Here is a 17,604-nt window from a genome sequence, read left to right on the forward strand (position 1 = left end):
TCCCGTAAGGGCTACTGGCGCCCGTGTGCAAAAAAAGGATTTTGGTGGCGCCCCTTTTAGGCAAATTTTTTGGGTCCTTGGTTTTGGCGCCCCTAGAGGATGGCGCCCGTGTGCACATATGGTAGCGGGCGCCCTGACAATATAATTTGGAATTTTGGAAATTTAACCCATAAATTCCCTGAATCAATTGTGTGTTAAGGCATTTAAGCAAAAATAATAATAAAAAATATTTCAATTACTAAAAAACAGATGAAAATACGAGCGGTCTGTCAGACCCCATGTCCATAAGTATGTCACAACTTTTAGATGTCCATAGTAAATTGGACGCTGTTAAGCATTCATGTACTAACCCACACAAAAATTACGTATTGAGTTATGAATGCAGTTATGTTCTTTACATGATTTAGAACAAGACTGCATTCAAAATTTAACGACAAAAAAAATTGTGAGTTAGGACACTAATGCTTAACAGCGACCAGATAAAGGTTAACTTCGTTCACCGTTTGTCAATTGCGCGCGTGTGTTAACTGTTGTCTGTCGACAGTCGACACTAGACAACTGATAAACCGACAAAGACAACAGCTGACAAACCATAAAGTTAATATACCTAGCGGAATAGAGAAACAAAGGCCTGAGCAAGAGAGATGTCACTATCAGTAACACTGCGTGGTAAAAAGAGACGTGTGATACATGTGACAGCAGCACTTTTGTTGACGTCCAGTCGGCACGTGCTGCACGTTCACAATTTAATCTCATAAAATTCATATTCAATCATGCTTGCTATACGTACACATATTTTTCACACAGATGAAAACCAATTTCGGTTACGTTTGACAGCTCGAGATTGTTGCTCTATTTCGCTAGGTAGGTATATTAACATTATATGACAAACCGACTATATTTTATCTATAGTTATTCGCTATGTCAACAGTATTTTATTATTAGTTAGTGTAGCGCCACTTATAATTCAGTTGACGCAAACTACTGCCTCGGGAAGGCAGGTCCGTCCGCCACCGCGGTACCTACCTTTAGTTTTTCGCTAGATGGCGACGCGAGAGTCTCGAGAGAGTTTGGGGAGCGCGCGGGCAAATGGCGCGGCGGGTTGACTTGCGTCTCCCGTTTTATTGATTTAGTTTTATTGTTGTAACTCATGTGGACATTGGAACACGTAAATAAACACAGTTTCCGAAGTATAAACGTGAGTGTTTTCGAATTGAGGTGCAAGACCCACGTCTCGCCTACATTAGGAACATAGTAATATTATTAAAGTACAGTCCCAGTGGGATAGTGTGCTAAACATAGTCCTTAACACGCTATCATTCTTTGTCAAAATAAATACTACTGTAAGGGAGATATTAGATTATCATATACCTATATTGGATCCGAGATCATTGAGTCAATGATATTGGATAATGTAATATAGACATATGATTAATTTCTTCCTTGATCAGAGATTTTTGACAGTAATTTGCTGAGAGATTGGATCCAATACGGTCATAGAAATAGTTGTTGCCAGTTATTTAATATAAAAAAGAGTTTTTAATTTCTTGTTCGTTAATATGTTTCAAATAATGTAATGTAATTATTTTTATAATTATATACTTGGATAATCTTGCTGAAATAACAAAAAACAAGCCATATTAAAAATGACGATGTCTTTAATTGACAAATCGAATTCTCTGAGATCTAGTAACCCTGGATAAAAATTGGACAAGTAAGATAGTAATGGGAGGGGGTCCGGACCCCAGGACACCTCCCTTATATACGCAAATGATATAGAGCAAAAAAGGCCGAAAAAATCAGGTTTCTTGTATGGGAGCCACCCTTAATTATTTTATTTTCAGTATTTCTTGTTATATCGGCAACTGCAGAAATACACAATCTGTCCAAATTTCAGAAGTCTAGCTATAGCATTTCTTGAGTTACAGCCTGGAGACAGACAGACGGACGGACGGACGGACGAACAGATGGACTGACATCGAAGTCTTAGTAATAGGGTTTTCACCCTTTGGGTACGGAACCCTAAAAAAGTACTGTCTTAATCCGACTATAAAGAATATTGTTTTCCCGCCATTACTTGACACTGGCCATGGTTTTATATGCTAAGTGCCATATTAAGAACAACACGTCATCATATGTCAACAATCACGACATCATAAGTCAAAGAAGGAAAAGATGTGTGAAAAGAAGTATGAGTTGTAGTCAATGTAGTCTGTAGATGTCATAGACTTAATATATAATAACGTAGTAGATGTATTTATTTTTTGGTTAGAATTCGAAGTTTATTGCGCTTTTAATTAAATAAAATGAATTCAATATTTCTGAAAGCAGTAAGAAATATTAAAACTCTGCAATATTTTCCAACTAATGTTGTACGAGCTTGTGGAGCTACCAAAAGTTTACACACAACAAACGTTCGAAATGACTTAATGGAATTTTTTGATATAAAAAAGAACTGGAATGAAACAAATATTCGAGTAGGCAGAGCGTGGAAGCTGGATGAGTTAAGAATAAAGTCTAACACAGATTTGCACAAGTTGTGGTATGTATTGTTAAAAGAACGAAATATGCTGTTGACGATGGAGCAAGAATGCTACGAAAAAATGAACCTGTTTCCAAATCCCGAAAGAATCGATAAAGTAAAAGAATCGATGGACAACATTGAAAAAGTTATCCGCGAAAGAAACATTGCCTACTATCAATTAGAAACAGGGGAAACTGGAGAGAGACCTGTCGAAGACGTAGTTAATTTGGTAGGATTGCAGGAGAAATATGAAAAGAAAGAGTACCATATTCCTAGGTTTATGAATACTCGCTGGGTACAGTCCTATTTAGATCATGGGTTGTTTAACAGTATGGCTATTAAGAAGTTCTACAGGCTTTATAGAGAAAAACAACACAACGAAGAAAGGAAAGCAAGGAACCGTGACATGAATCATGTGATACAGTTAATCAAGAGATTCCCTGACATGGATATGGAAAAACTGAAAGCTGAGTACCCTAATGTAGATATAGAAAAAGCAAAACGGTCAAGGAAATCAAGAGGTCACTATGTCCCCAAATATTAGAAATATATACAAAGCTATAGTTGTATTAATAAATAATTTAATGTTATGATTTTGTTATAATTTTGAAACATGTACACAAGTAATTCTTATTTTGTTCTATACTCCACTCAGGCTAAATTGTCGCTAGCGGTCATTGACGCCCTGTCAAAAACTTGTCATTTTCAATATAAAACCACAATCGACAATATCTGACACTTCATTGTGAATCGCAGTTTATATGGAAAATGACAAGTTTTTGACAGGGAGTCAATAACCGCTACCGACAAGTTAGACCGAGTGACAGCAGTTAAAAGATTCATGCACCAATCATCATCCTCATATTTGGAATATATTGTTAATTGGTTAGGAATAGAAAAATTAGTCACCAGGCACTATATTATGTTAAGGTTTATTAAAATATAAAAATAGGCATTTCTAACAATCACAAACTGATGCAGTTTATTACAGTTTCACTTTTAAGCCTTAAAATTGGATAAGGCACATTTTTACACAATTTTGTACTTGTGTCATTTAGTCTCCTACTCAAGATACAGCTTATAGGAGGGTTCCGTTGATATTTTTATATTATGTTAAAATTCATACTATCCGTACTGATATAATTATAGTTATATCAGTATGGATAGTATGGATTTATTTAGCGAAAGTGTGTCTGTCTATTACCTCTTCATGCCGCTAAACTGATTTTGATAAAACTTGGTATGCAGATACAGTGTAAACTCTATGTAACGTCACTCTATTTAACACCAAACTCTCTAAAACGTCGAAATCAATTGACTTTGGTTGGTTTAGCTGTTCTACCATACAATGATACACTCTACATAACATCACACCCACTCTCAATAGCAACAAAATCACAACGATTGATTAATAAAAAGTAGCTTTTAAGTTACTAAAATTTGTTAAAAATGCGCAGCTATGCACGTTTTTTTGTCGCATTGTTATCCTAGCCCGTAATAAACTCGACTTTCGGCATCATGCATTCCGAGTTCCGACCTTTCTAAGAAATTCGTTCTTTTGTTTACAAATTGGGATTGCTTGCACGTGTAGGCTGTTTTTGACCCATAACTATTAAGAGAAGGAGTCATGGATTATTATCTATCCGTTATCATATTCTCAGTTGAACATAAACTTTCAAACCATAAATTATGGTTAGTAAAAGAAAATCACTGTATATTGACGAAAAAGTTTAGATTTTTCTTCTCTCCATTTAACGACAACTCTATATAGCGTCATAAAATACACAGTCCCTTTAGTGTCGTTATATAGAGTTTACACTGTACTTTGAGTCCTCGGAAATGTATAGTTAAATAGTAGGTATAGTATTTTTAAAATTAATTTTTCGCGTGCATACTATACTATGGTTTAAATTATATTAGGTTGATACCTGTACTTAATTAATTTCGTCAAATCACCTTTATATTAATAATTACCAAAGTTATCAAGAGTGAATAGACGTGAGTCACGTGACAAAATTAGAAGGGTTTCTTGTATTTACTAAAGAACCCTAAAAGCATAACATTAGATGACATTATTGTATCAATATCATAGTACTTACTTACTACTTAATATGGCGTAACAACAAAAATCAACAGGCTTAACTTGTGCAACAAATAAAGTTTTACAAACCTAGCAAAGGGATATTTTCGAAAAATTTTAGTATCTGATCATATTGGTCCTTATCATGATACTTATTCAGTAAAATTATTAATTCCTTTAAAAGTTGATATATCTGCCTATAAGTTTTAATGAAGTTTTCTGTTGCTGTGTAGGAAGTCAATTCCATAGTGTCATAATATGGAGCATTACTCATTATTTCTTTGTTTAATTTATCCAGTGTTTCTTGTACATTTTCAACGCTATACGCATCTAAATATGCTCGAAAAGTAATGGATAAAACACACATGGCATAGTTCTGATCAACCTGGCTACTGAAAATGCATGGTGTATATTTTGAGTATAAGATACATGCTTCTCCTTTCTGCCTTCTTGTCTCTTTGCATATTTTGTTTGACAAAAACTTCAAGAATTTATTACGTTTGATATTTCTTACACAAAATGTCTTTCGTAATTTGAGGTCTGCACTACTTTGAGGAAATTTTGTCCACTGTGACTTATTGAGGACATCTATAACTATTCTAATTATATTACAATCTTGTGATGAGAAAAGAGATTGTGTATGAACAATCCCAATCAGGTACTGCATAAAGGAAGGTTCAACTCTTTCTAATATTCTTATTCTTGATTCTGGAGGCAAGTCTGAAAAATTTCAAACTACTTGTTAAATACATCTTTTTTATGGAACACAAAAAATCACACCATAATAAATAAAAAAAATGTTACCTGATAATAATTTGTAGAATTCATTAGCAAAAGCTGTGCAATATTTCCCAGTATTCGGATAGTCAGTGTTTGAATTAGTTTCACATATGTAAAAAGTTTGTATCATGGTATTGAGCCAGAGCTGAAATAAGACAATAAAAATTAATATCTAAGTAGGTTATCACAAGAACCATTATTTTTTTACCAATTTAGAAAAATAAATAATTTCATGTCATAAAGAGAGATAATGAATATATAACTGTTTGCTGTGTTTCTAATAGTATTTTATTTACAATTATAAAGACAAAAATCTACAATGTTTTGCCCTTGTCTTATTTTTACAGCAGCAGAGATAATAGAATATTACCTGCATGGTCCTAATGTGTTCTTCAGGATATTTTAAATGTATGAAATACATGAAGAGCTTAAGTATTTGCCTGCAATTATTATTTACTGCTCCTGTATACAACACATTGTTGGCCCACAGCACATAAGCCATGAGCGGTTTATGAGACCTCATTATGTGAGAACCTAAATTATTGGTGTATCTGAAAATTACAGAAAATATACTTTTAGTGTTGTGACTTGTGACCATTCACAAAAACCTTTCAAATTTAGATGACAAAAACTTATTGTTTGATGACTAATAAGTTCAATTACAACCACAAAAACTGCTGCACATTGATTCAACTTGACATGGTAAGTTGTGAGAAAGTCCAAGTAAAAATGTTACAAAATAAAAGAGTAACAAAATTCATTTAAATCTAACGCACCTTGAATGCCAAATGGCCAAATCATATTGTAGCAGTTCTATAACACTAGAAAGCACTGCCATAAGTCGTTCTATTCTTTCCGGTCTCTCTAACACTTCAAATATTTCCAATTTTTCTTTCTGCCAATGTAAACCTTTGACAGTTTGCTTCATTTCCTCCGGAATGTTTTCGTTTTTGTCAACTAGAGGTGTATCTTTGCTGTCCTCACTTATTTCATATTCTAATCTGTTCATGCAGTACTTAACAATACCTTTATCACAATCGAATTGTGATCTGTTTGTGAATGTGTTTCCTTTTAAATCCATAGATGTAGTAAGAAAGTTGTTATAGCATTTCCTCATAGTTTTCATGAGACATGGAGGATGCGTGCTGAAGTTCAAAGCCAGTATTTGTTGGCATTGGCTGATGAGTTTGGATACGGGATATTCACCCGAGTTGTCTTCATGGGCATTCTGAAATTATAAATAAAACTAATCAATATAAATTATTACACACACAAATTAACTTGGCTCCTGCTTCCATAAAGTTCCTTGAGACTGATGTGCCTAGATAAGTTTTTATGTATGTATTATTATGATAACCGATACCTCGATCATTAGAATTGCGGACATAATAGATTTTCAATAGTTATGCGACAGCCGGGTGTGGCTTGGGGATTGATGGGTTAATCATTATATCTTTGAAGTAAGTAATAAAATGTAAATAAAAAGAATATACAAACCAGTACTATTTCAACAATATCTTTCAAAATGTCTGATGACAAATACTGAGTGGGTGTGATGCACAATCTACACACCTCCAAAGCATCACACCACATGTTGGTCTTCATCTCAATTTTGAATGACTCTTCAGCATGTGAAGGCACCTGTTTAATTTTAGACTGGAAAGAAAAAAATGTTGAGAAATAACTTATTATTAAGTATGTAAAAATCCTTTTTAGGGTTCCGTACCTCAAAAGGAAAAAACGGAACCCTTATAGGATCACTTTGTTGTCCGTCTGTCCGTCCGTCCGTCTGTCAAGACCCTTTTTCTCAGGAACGCGTGGAGGTATGAAGCTGAAATTTATATCAATTACTCAGGTCTACTGTCCCTTGAAGCTGTGAAAAAATCAAACTTCTAAGCCAACGCAATCAAAAGATACAGCCGTTTATGCCGCAAATTTTCGACACTTGCAAGGGAATCAAAACCTACAGGGTGCTTCCCGTGAACTCAGAATCTTGAAATTTGGTACGAAGCAACGTCTTATAGCATAGATAAAGGAAAAATTACGAAAACCATAAATTTTTAGTTACATCACATAATATATATTTTTTTAATAATTTTAAACTTACTACCCATTTCCTCATAAACGCGTAGAGGTATTAAATTGAAATTCATACCAAATACTCAGGTCTATAATACCTTTAAGCTGTAACAAAATCAAACTTCTATGTCAACGCAATCAAAAGAAACAGCAATTTAAGCTGCATATTTTGAAACTCGCAAGTATTCGCAAGGGAATCAAAACCTAAAGGGTACTTCCAGTCGACCTAGAATCTTGAAATTTGGCATGAAGCAACGTTTTATAGCACACATAAAGGAAAAATTCCGAAAACCTTAAATTTTTAGTTACATTACAAAATATATATTTTTTAATAAATATAAACTTATTACTTTTTTCCTCATGAACGCGTAGAGCTATTACTTAAACGATAAAGAGATCTTTGTCTTAAATTTATGCTCCTCCATCTTTCCCCATTGTAATGTTATGAATTTCATTTTGCAATAAAAATACCATAGTTATGACTCGATTGTCGTAATGAACGAACTTTGTAAACCTTGCAGGTTTGTACGGAACCCTCGGTGCGCGAGTCCGACTCGCACTTGGCCGGTTTTTTCAGTTAAATAAAGATAATAGAATTATGCAAATATTGAAATAATTTATTTAAAGTTATATAAGCAATATATTAAGGCTGGGAAAGTCAGTATAAGTAAAATGGCTTTCTGTTTAATGTGTTACTAGCTATTTGACCGAGCTTTGCTTGGTATTCGATAAAACACGAATAAAATGACATTTTCTAAAAATGATTCCTAGATAGATCGATTTATCGCCCCCGAAAACCCCTATATAGGTAGTAAATTTCATGAAAATCGTTGGAGCCGATTCCGAGATTCCTTGTTTAATTAAAGATATAAGATTAACATTCTGATAAAATTGTTTATTTAAAGAATAATAATGAAATTTATTATTTAGTAATTTACTTACACTCTCCTTAAAATCCTGATGCTTGCAGCAATTGCTTTGAATGCAATCTGGTAAGCTGATCAATTGAAAACGTTCAGCATAATTCAGGTAGGCTGAACAAGAAACTTTTTCACATGCCTTTACAAAGTTTTTCCTTTTGAGAGAGGCTATATTATCCGAAGTAGAGCTAGAATTAAATTTACGCCGTTTGTTCATGGATTCTTCAGTATCATTCTCTCTTTTATTTTCGAGCGACACAGGCATTAGCTTGGGTTTCTTCTTCTTCGGGCTCATTTTATGTATTGTGATCTAAATGCTTTTTAGTAATATATTTTTTTTATCAGTATTTTATCCAGGTTTGTAAAAAGACGTCAAAATTTTTGAATTGATCAACAAAACTTTCTGCGAGAAATATAAACACAGGACAATTTTGTTTAAAATTGTGACAGTGACAAACTGACAACAATTCAGTGTTGCCAACTATTCAAAACGTTTTCCCCCTAAAGCAACTTCAAACCCCACTAAATTTCAACAAAAACTCCCAAAAAAATCAAAATATTTAAAATTTCTTGCAGCATGTTCTACAAAGCGCTCAAAACGCTGAAATACACCTTCAACAGGCCAAACAAACAAACAGGCCGGCAGTTTTTAAATACTTCAATCTTTCTTTTTTTCATTACATACAATGACAACAAATATAATAATCTGTCAGCCTACTGTCAGCTGGTACGACTCAAAAGACTATAGCGACATGTACTTTGTGCGGCAGTTCCATCTTAAGCCCAGCCGCACATTGTCCGAAATTTCTGATCAGAAACAGTTGAACGTCCGCGCTGTCTCTTACATTTTGTACTGATCCGAGTGAGCTCGAACTCGCCGGAAGGATATTTCGGATAGTGTGCAGGGTGGCGGTCCGGCGAAATTCAACTGTTTCTGATCAGAATTCGGACAATGTGCGGCCGGGCTTAAGGTGGCTTTGGGATTTAGGCCACGAGCGACCGTGACCGGTAAAAAATCAAATAAAATGCTACTTTATGACTTAGAATATAGGTATCATTTTCTACTGACATTTACGTGGTGACCCATGCTGCCGCCGGCGCGGCGGCGGCGTAAAAGCTAGTGGTTGAGTAAAATGAAACCTATAGCCTATATCATAAAGTGGTATTTCGTTTGAATTTTCGTCCGTCGCGGTCGCTCGCGGCAAAGTTCCGAGCCACTTTAAGGTTGTTATTAAAAAAATATTAAATTCTTCAAAATTTTTATCCCCAAAAATATCCCCAAAATATTTTACCCCCTAAAAACCCACTAAATTATTTTTTTCCCACTAAATTTAGTTGGAAATCCCCATAGTCGGCAACACTGCAACAATTGACAGCCTATCTTTGTCTTCGTCTTTCAAGAAATATATTATGTATTAATTTGCCTCTATCAACAGGTCGTCTGTAAACGGATATCCTAACAAACGTTGTCTAAGATAAGACTCGTGATAAGTTGAAGATGGCGAAAAGTAGAGATAAGGCTCTTAAAATACATGCGATAGCTCATTAGATCCGGAATGACGTCTAGAAAAATGTATCGGAAGCGTGTATTAGGCATTAGCACACCAAAAATTGCAAAAGTTATAAACAAATTAAGTTGCAAAAAAGGTATTACGTTTTTCGATAATAACTCCGAAACTATTAACATTTAAGAAATATAAAATTAAGATTCTTAAGGAGGAGGAAATTTCCATAAAAAACTCCCGACTCCCGGAATTCTATGTCAATTTTTTATAATTTTAATTTAACGCTGAAAAAAGGCCTCCGCGCGGTAACTTTAAGGAGTGAGCGCACTGAGACGGGCCGTGCCGGGGCTCAGCGTGCCGGGGCTCATCGCAAAAATCCGCCTCCATACAATTTGTATGGAAGCAGATGCGCGAATCGTACACTGTGTCGGGGCGCAGCGGATTTCCGCTTCCATACAAATTGTATGGAGGCGGATTTTTGCGATGAGCCCCGGCACGCTGAGCCCCGGCACGGCCCGTCTCAGTGTGCTCACTCCTTTACCGTGCGGTCATTCATGGTCAACGCCACAGTTTGGCCACAGTCAACACTCAACGCCTACCGCAGCGAGCGATATAGGATGTCGCGCGGTGAAGTTTTCGAATCCGAGTCGAATAACGCATTGTGAATTTAAATCTGCCTAAGGCCTTGAACTGAGGAGTAAACTGAGTACCCTACTATTTACCAGGTAGCTGCTCTAAAAAGTTGGGCCATATTTTATTTAGCCATTTACCAAAAATTAATATACTTACTTACATATTATGTAATTAGACGCTGATAAGCATTCTGCTACTAATGCAACAAAAAAATACGTACTTATTGAATTATGAATGCTGTTATGTTCTTTAACAGCTCCATCGTGGGTATCGCAGACACAATAGATTTTCAATTATTGTTATGCGGCAGCCGGCTGCCGGATGGGTTAAATCAAATTTAAAACAAGACTGCATGCAAAATTCAACAATTTTTGCTGTGGGTTAGGACTTAGGACACAATTAATATGCTTAATGACATGCCTTGAACATAATAATATTAAAAAAAAAAAAAAAAAGAAGAAGTAGGTATACGGTAAGTTACCAATAGGGGCGTCTTCGTAATAAGTATAAAATAATTAATATTATGTTTTTATCATTTATGGAATACAAAGATCGGATTCGGATGCAGATTTTAGCTTCAGTTTGGGATTTGATTTCGATTTTAATTTTGATTCAAATGAAATTGGCGATAGCTTCCGTTTTTCTGCGACACACACTCCCACACATATATTATGTCTATGCTCCCACATGACATTCGATTCTACTGCTGCTTTTTTGGATTGGATTGGAATTTGGACGCCTCCCAAAAATTCTCGTAATTTGTGGGCACCCCTTTTAAAAAAAACCGGCCAAGTACGTGTCGGGCCACACGCAATAAAGGGTTCCGTAGTACCGCTAGTTTTTGATAATTTTTGTATGGTCAATGAATGTACATTTATAACTATTTGTTTTACACTACTAACTACATCATTTCAGTTACTTTGATTAGGAATTAAATTTGAACGAAAAGTTAAAATATTTTTTTTAGTTGATCGACTAATAATTACTCAATAACTTATGAAGTCTTCTTGGCCGTGATAACTTTCTAATTCAGCATATTTCCTACTCCCGAGAATTTTTTCACATTTCCAGAAGCAACTTCCAGCTGGTAGAAGGGGGGGGGGGGGACACTGGACTCTAACGATTTTTTAATTTTTTCGCTTTGAAACTTCATATTTTACGAATTGATCCCTAAATCGGAAAATGATCTATGAATACTTGTAATATTTAAAAAAAACCTATCTAACGACACCCCACACGGTGGGGTACACGCGAAAAAAAATCATCCCCGCTTGATGTGTAAGGGAGGTACCATAAAAAATATTTTATATACCATTTTGTCGGCATCATTATTATATGTGCATTGTGCAATGTGCATTCATGCCAAATTATAGCTTTGTAGGTCCTATAGTATCTAAGTAAATCACGGATAGACCGAAATTATAAGCGTTCCTTGTTGACTACGGAACCCTAAAAAGGTTTATTGAAATGTTGAAATCATAAGTTCACGGAGAGGTCGCAAACAATTAGGTAGTCAAGGTTTGGAAAAAATATGGGACTTGCATTAATTTAAATTAATGTTTGCTCAATGCGTCTGTATTTCAGTTAATTGACGTGAATTGATTATGATTTTTTTACCATCTTTTTTATGATAGACATGACTACGAGTATGAAATGCTAACTAGGTTTATTATCATGGTATTTTTTTGTATTATGTTTTTGAGGTATGTAATTGGTTTTTAATTATTTCTTAATCTACACCTATTCCAATATCTATCTGATAACCTAAAATCACTACAATAAGTATAATCAATTAATTACCCTGAAGGGCGTTTTCCTCGCAATAATTGACTTAATACACTTAATTAAATGTTATTTTTCATTTGCATTTATTGTTCGTAGTCATATTACGCATGATTTTATGACCTACTGTTATTACGTTGGAGAGCCATGCTTCGGCACGAATGGGCCGGCTCGACCGGAGAAATACCACGTTCTCACAGAAAACCGGCGTGAAACAGCATGACCGGAGGCACAATCCCCTAGCCTACCCTTCCCTACCCTCTCCTATTCCCTTCCCATCCCACCCTCCCCTATTACCCTATTCCCTCTTAAAAGGCCGGCAACGCACCTGTAGCTCTTCTGATGCTGCGAGTGTCCACGGGCGACGGAAGTTGCTTTCCATCAGGTGACATAAAAAAAAAATTAAGCCTAAGGGTCTCTTCACACTGACACTGGACGAGCTCAGGCTCGACGCGGAACTAAATAAGTGACATAAAATTGAATTTAATGCCGGTCTCTTTATTTTATGCTTAACCTAACTAATAACTATCCATAAGGGCTCAAACACAAAACTGCGAATTCGAATCGCATCGCAAAAATCTGCATCAAATCTCATAGTAAAAATGAAATTACGATGCGATGCGATGCAAATTCGCAGTTTTGTGTGGGAGCCCTAATGGCCCAAGGAGCCAGACCAGACGAGCCAGACTTTCGTCATTTTATAAAAGCTGAAAGTTTGCCTGTTTATGACGCCTATAGAGGTAAGAACAACCAGTAACTAAGGAGTTTCGGTCGCGGTTACTTAAGGAGGTATCCCGCAGTTCTGAAGATATACCTAATCTATATATATATAAAAATGGATTTTCAATTGTGTTAGTATAACGCTAAAACTCGAAAACGACTGAACGGATTGGGCTAATTTTAGTCTTAAAATATTCGTAGATGTCCAGGGAAGGTTTTAAAGTGACACGAAGTTCACCGAGGCAGCTAGTCTTCGATATATTAAATGTATAGTCAGCTCAATTTATTTTATTTTATTTCTTAAGAAAAACTTACAGCTGTGTAATAAAGACAATTGAAACTACTGAAATTAACTAGAAGCTAAACTGTTTAACTTATTTTCTTCGAGATAACTGTAAAAATCTCGGCTTGTACTGCCGGGCTCTGGCTGCCTTCACATTGGCAGCATTATGACAGTTGCTTGCTACTGCCCGACCATTGCAAGGATTAATAGGTACTTAATACTTGAGATAAAGATTGAGCTTTTGGAAATTGTGGATGTTTATGTGTAGGTATAAAGTACTATTTTGTTTTGTTATACCCTGTATATTTTCTTATACCTATTGCATCTTTAATAGCCAATACCACATGCCGAGCCACTGCGTTTTCGGTGGTTTTCATCGCTTCCTATAATAATAACAAGGACCTTGGGTAACAATACATTTCTTATATTATATGACTTTATATTCGTAATAGAAAAAATAGGGTGTTGTTAACTCCCCGAGTAATGCTGGGTGCTATAAAGAAGTGTCTGTGCTGTGTGTTCGCGGCATAGTAGCAAACGGGCGAATAGATTTTGATCTGTTTCTTTTTTAAACTTGTTTAAATTCTAGAATGTTTCTATAATCATAATTTGCTAAAGAAATATTGTCGCAAATTACATTGTGAAGTTATTATGACCTCTACGAATACGCAACAAACGGCCTACGAACCTAATATTGAGAATACTTGCTGCAACAGACTGCACGATTGCTGATACTTTCCTCAGCTCCGCTATAAAACCACTATTGTGCTGAAACAGACATCAGTCAAGTTAAGTGAACCAGCACAACAATATGGCATTTGTTTTTAAGGTATCATTTTTTAATTTACCTATGGTATTTCTTATATATCGGAAGTTTAATGGTAGATTAAATATTTAAAACTGTTTTTGTTTCCAAATAAAAAAATATTATGAACATTCATAAGTTAGATAAAAAAGTTTAAAATTAATCCTTTAATGAATTAATGTCTCCGGGTCAAAAGGTTACTACTCTGATTAATAGGTATATCAGGTATATAGGAATATTCTGTTTTTAGGGTTCCGTACCCAAAGGGTAAAAACGGGACCCTATTACTAAGACTTCGATGTCTGTCCGTCTGTCTGTCTCCAGGCTGTAATTCAAGAACCGCTATAGCTAGACTTCTGAAATTTTCACAGATTGTGTATATCTGTTGCCGCTATAACAACAAATACTAAAAGCAAAATAAATTAAATATTTTTGCTCGATATCAATAACAGCAACACATAGGCACTTGAAATATTCACGAAATACTCAGTTGTATAAATTGTACTTTAATAATTTTTAATAAAATTTATATAAATTAAAAAATTAAGGGTGGCCCTTCATACAAAAAACACAATTTTCAACCTATTTTTGCTCTATCGTGGTACGGAACCCTTCGTGCGCAAGTCCAACTCGCACTTGGCCGCTTTTTCTTTGTTTAACATACAAATAGGTTACGATATAATATAATATTTAGGTGGTATCTGTCCACTGTCCAGGTAGGTATGTAAATAAAATGATTAATAACATAGAGATCGGGTACACGCACGACAAGAATATGATTCATAACGGTGAATTTAAATATAATAATTGTTTTTAGCTAATAATAATAAAAAAATATCAATTTATTATTTTATATAAGCTAATGTCACAAGAATTTGAACTCTATTTCGTGCGAAATCTCTAATTTTCATGGCCACCGCTGAGCAACTATGTCGACTGACCGTGAAGGTTGCTCTCCGTTTCAATGACAGCGGAACTCTCTTCCTTTTTTAATCAGATTCCAATGGTAAAGGTTCTGGTTTATGAATAAGGTTAGGTTAGTCACACAGAGTCCAAGCGATTCAGCACCAATAATAATCGGTTATTAGAAGCAAACATGAACCTGTAAGAACCAAGATAGGAGATTCCTTCAAAATGAAACCGTGAATTTCAGAAAAGTGCACCTATATCATCTTTGTTGTTATATGTTGCTAAAATAGAATATAATTAATGTTCTAAAGATACCCTTTACTTTTCAGACACTATCTCTCCTAGCGTCTCTAGCGCTGGCTTTAGGCGGCCATGCTCCTGGTGGCTACTCCTACAACCGCTTCTCTGGACCAGTGAGCGGGAAGATCATTGAGGTCCAGGTCCCTGCCGCTGAAGGTATACCGGCCCAGCAGCATGCAGACTACGGGTACGACCACAAGCTGGGCAGAATCCATCCGGAGACGGCCAAGTATGACAGACTGAAGACTGTGGATTATGTTGTAAGTATTTTTGAACAGGTACTATTAGTATGCTGGTTGTTTTTGGATTGCAAACTTTTGAAGAAGTCAATCAAGGGCCATCTTAAATACATAAGCGACCATGATTGACATCAATTGTGTATACCATAGTAATCCAAGATAAGTAAACATGGTTATCCAAGATAAGCCAAAGTCTTGAAGAGGGGCTTAGCAGTAGTCTCAAGCGTCAGAGTTAAAAAATTTGTAGAGTTGTAATCAAATTCAGGTTTGAACTAACCCAAAATTCGTAATATAATGTAGCTCAACTTTTAATTTCCAGGCGAAACCTGACTACCACTACGCGTACGGAGTACAAGATCCTCACAGTGGCAACCAGCAGAACCACAAAGAGGAGCGAGATGGTGATGTGGTGAGAGGAGAGTACTCCCTGGTTGAACCTGATGGTTCCCTCCGCGTGGTGAAATATACCGCTGACCCCAAGAATGGATTCCAGGTACACTACTTACGAAATATTTGATAAAATTTTTATATTTTAGCTTTTGTTACGCTACGTAGTTACTGGGTCGATTCGGATATAATTTGGGATAGGTATTAAGGCCTAAACACGGAGAGGCCAGTCCATCCAGTCCGACTGATGTACGTCGATCATACCGTTTTGTGTTTCCCGTATTAGTGGGGCGTTCAAGCAGGAAAAACATATACTGCATTTTGGTCATGTCAAAATGTACAGAACTTGTAGTACCTGCTTTTTGCCTGATCACCTTTGGATGTAGTTAATACATATATTATAGTAAACTATAACCACGCTGTTTGGTTAGCCACCATAATCAGGTTCATATCCTTGTTTTTTATTTGATGAATTTATCTAGTATTTTCCGTATGACCTAATTTCACGTAAAAGTTTCTCTTTGCTGTAGTTAATACTATTAAAGCAATCTTGTATTAACAATACGTTAAGTATACATTAAACTAATTTATCGATTCCGGCTGTTTGTAAATACATGATCAAGTAAAAACGTTAGACTTGTAAAAAATAATTTGATGATAAGAGTTATCAATCGTGCGGAAAATCTGTTGCTTATTAACATGCTATCATTATTGTGTTTAACCTCACTTTAACGTTCATAATGTATGCAAGATAATGTTGACTTGATTTTTAAAATATGACGTCTCTATTATAAAACCTACTGTGATCATAGACTAAGGAAAATATTTCTCTATACTGTGATGAAAAACTCTACATTCTAAAGGGTATGTAGTTGAGTCTTCAGTGGTCATCGTTGTGACTTGTGTCTAATTGTTATGTATTCTGGCCATAATAGTTGAAAAACCTACCTCATTAGCCAGGTTTTCTTGTAAAGTCGGAAATACTTCATTGATAAGGTTATCTTCTGAGCTAACAGCATTGCTAAATAGACTGTCATAATTTAGTTCGGAAATTCCTAAAGTGTTTTACTTACCAAATTGGCCAACAGTATGGGTAGCCACTGTTAGCTGTCATCCTTCTAATGGCACTTTTTGTGTTTCAGAATACTAGGAATGCCAATAATAATAAATCGGAAACTTCAATTCAAAGTGCTAATAATTGGGTGTTTTATTCCAGGCCACAGTCCACAAGCAGCCAGGCCATGCGCCCGCGCAGGCGCCGCGCCCATCCCACCACAGGCGACATGAGGACGACGATAGAGATTACTAGTCTGTAGTGCTTGTTAGTGACTTTATTTATTTTATACCGTGTAAAATATTGAATAAATTGTTAAAAAAAATGTATAATGAGTTTTATATCCTCAGTGGTATTCATCTTTTTTTGTACGGACCACAAACACATTTTGGTCTTGATACTATTGGAGGAATGGTGTAATATTGCATGCTTTAGCGGAATTTAGAGGTACACAATTACTGTAATTTTACATCTATGTAACATAAATTCGCAATAAATAAATGATTATGATATCACGGGCCGTAGGTAACTAAAATTTTTAAGGGTTAAATAAGACGTTCTTCAAAATTATCGACTTAGAGGTGTAAAATTTTTACGACGACTT

The 17,604-nt window shown here is 35.5% G+C and overlaps 3 protein-coding genes across 3 annotated transcripts; 2 read left to right on the forward strand and 1 right to left on the reverse strand.

Moving 5' to 3' along the window:
* Positions 1-2,230: 2,230 nt before the first annotated feature.
* Positions 2,231-3,114, forward strand: LOC121731439 (39S ribosomal protein L47, mitochondrial). Its single transcript, XM_042120864.1, has one exon. It carries the CDS (start codon positions 2,307-2,309, stop codon positions 3,066-3,068), a length of 762 nt encoding a protein of 253 aa, XP_041976798.1. The 5' UTR covers positions 2,231-2,306; the 3' UTR covers positions 3,069-3,114.
* Positions 3,115-4,450: 1,336 nt separating this feature from the next.
* Positions 4,451-8,787, reverse strand: LOC121731432. The gene is made up of 6 exons (XM_042120848.1): positions 8,406-8,787; positions 6,882-7,040; positions 6,161-6,612; positions 5,755-5,935; positions 5,409-5,529; positions 4,451-5,324 (listed from the first exon to the last, which is right to left on the reverse strand). The coding sequence occupies exons 1-6, from the start codon at positions 8,676-8,678 to the stop codon at positions 4,687-4,689; spliced, it is 1,824 nt and encodes a 607-aa protein (XP_041976782.1). The 5' UTR covers positions 8,679-8,787; the 3' UTR covers positions 4,451-4,686.
* Positions 8,788-13,936: 5,149 nt separating this feature from the next.
* On the forward strand, positions 13,937-17,294 carry LOC121731441 (cuticle protein 8-like). The gene is made up of 4 exons (XM_042120865.1): positions 13,937-14,135; positions 15,350-15,580; positions 15,879-16,052; positions 17,163-17,294. The coding sequence occupies exons 1-4, from the start codon at positions 14,118-14,120 to the stop codon at positions 17,253-17,255; spliced, it is 516 nt and encodes a 171-aa protein (XP_041976799.1). The 5' UTR covers positions 13,937-14,117; the 3' UTR covers positions 17,256-17,294.
* Positions 17,295-17,604: the final 310 nt, after the last annotated feature.

This window comes from Aricia agestis, chromosome 10 (genome assembly GCF_905147365.1).
Source record: "Aricia agestis chromosome 10, ilAriAges1.1, whole genome shotgun sequence".
Taxonomy (NCBI): domain Eukaryota; kingdom Metazoa; phylum Arthropoda; class Insecta; order Lepidoptera; family Lycaenidae; genus Aricia; species Aricia agestis.

Coding starts and splice junctions, on each gene's coding strand:
- LOC121731439 (XM_042120864.1), top strand. CDS start 2,307: ATGAATTCAATATTTCTGAAAGCAGTAAGAAATATTAAAACTCTGCAA.
- LOC121731432 (XM_042120848.1), bottom strand. CDS start 8,678: ATGAGCCCGAAGAAGAAGAAACCCAAGCTAATGCCTGTGTCGCTCGAA. Junction 7,041..8,405: donor ATCAGGATTTTAAGGAGAGT/GTAAGTAAATTA, acceptor TTTTCTTTCCAG/TCTAAAATTAAACAGGTGCC. Junction 5,325..5,408: donor ATTCTACAAATTATTATCAG/GTAACATTTTTT, acceptor GAAATTTTTCAG/ACTTGCCTCCAGAATCAAGA.
- LOC121731441 (XM_042120865.1), top strand. Junction 15,581..15,878: donor TGAAGACTGTGGATTATGTT/GTAAGTATTTTT, acceptor TTTAATTTCCAG/GCGAAACCTGACTACCACTA. Junction 16,053..17,162: donor ACCCCAAGAATGGATTCCAG/GTACACTACTTA, acceptor GTTTTATTCCAG/GCCACAGTCCACAAGCAGCC.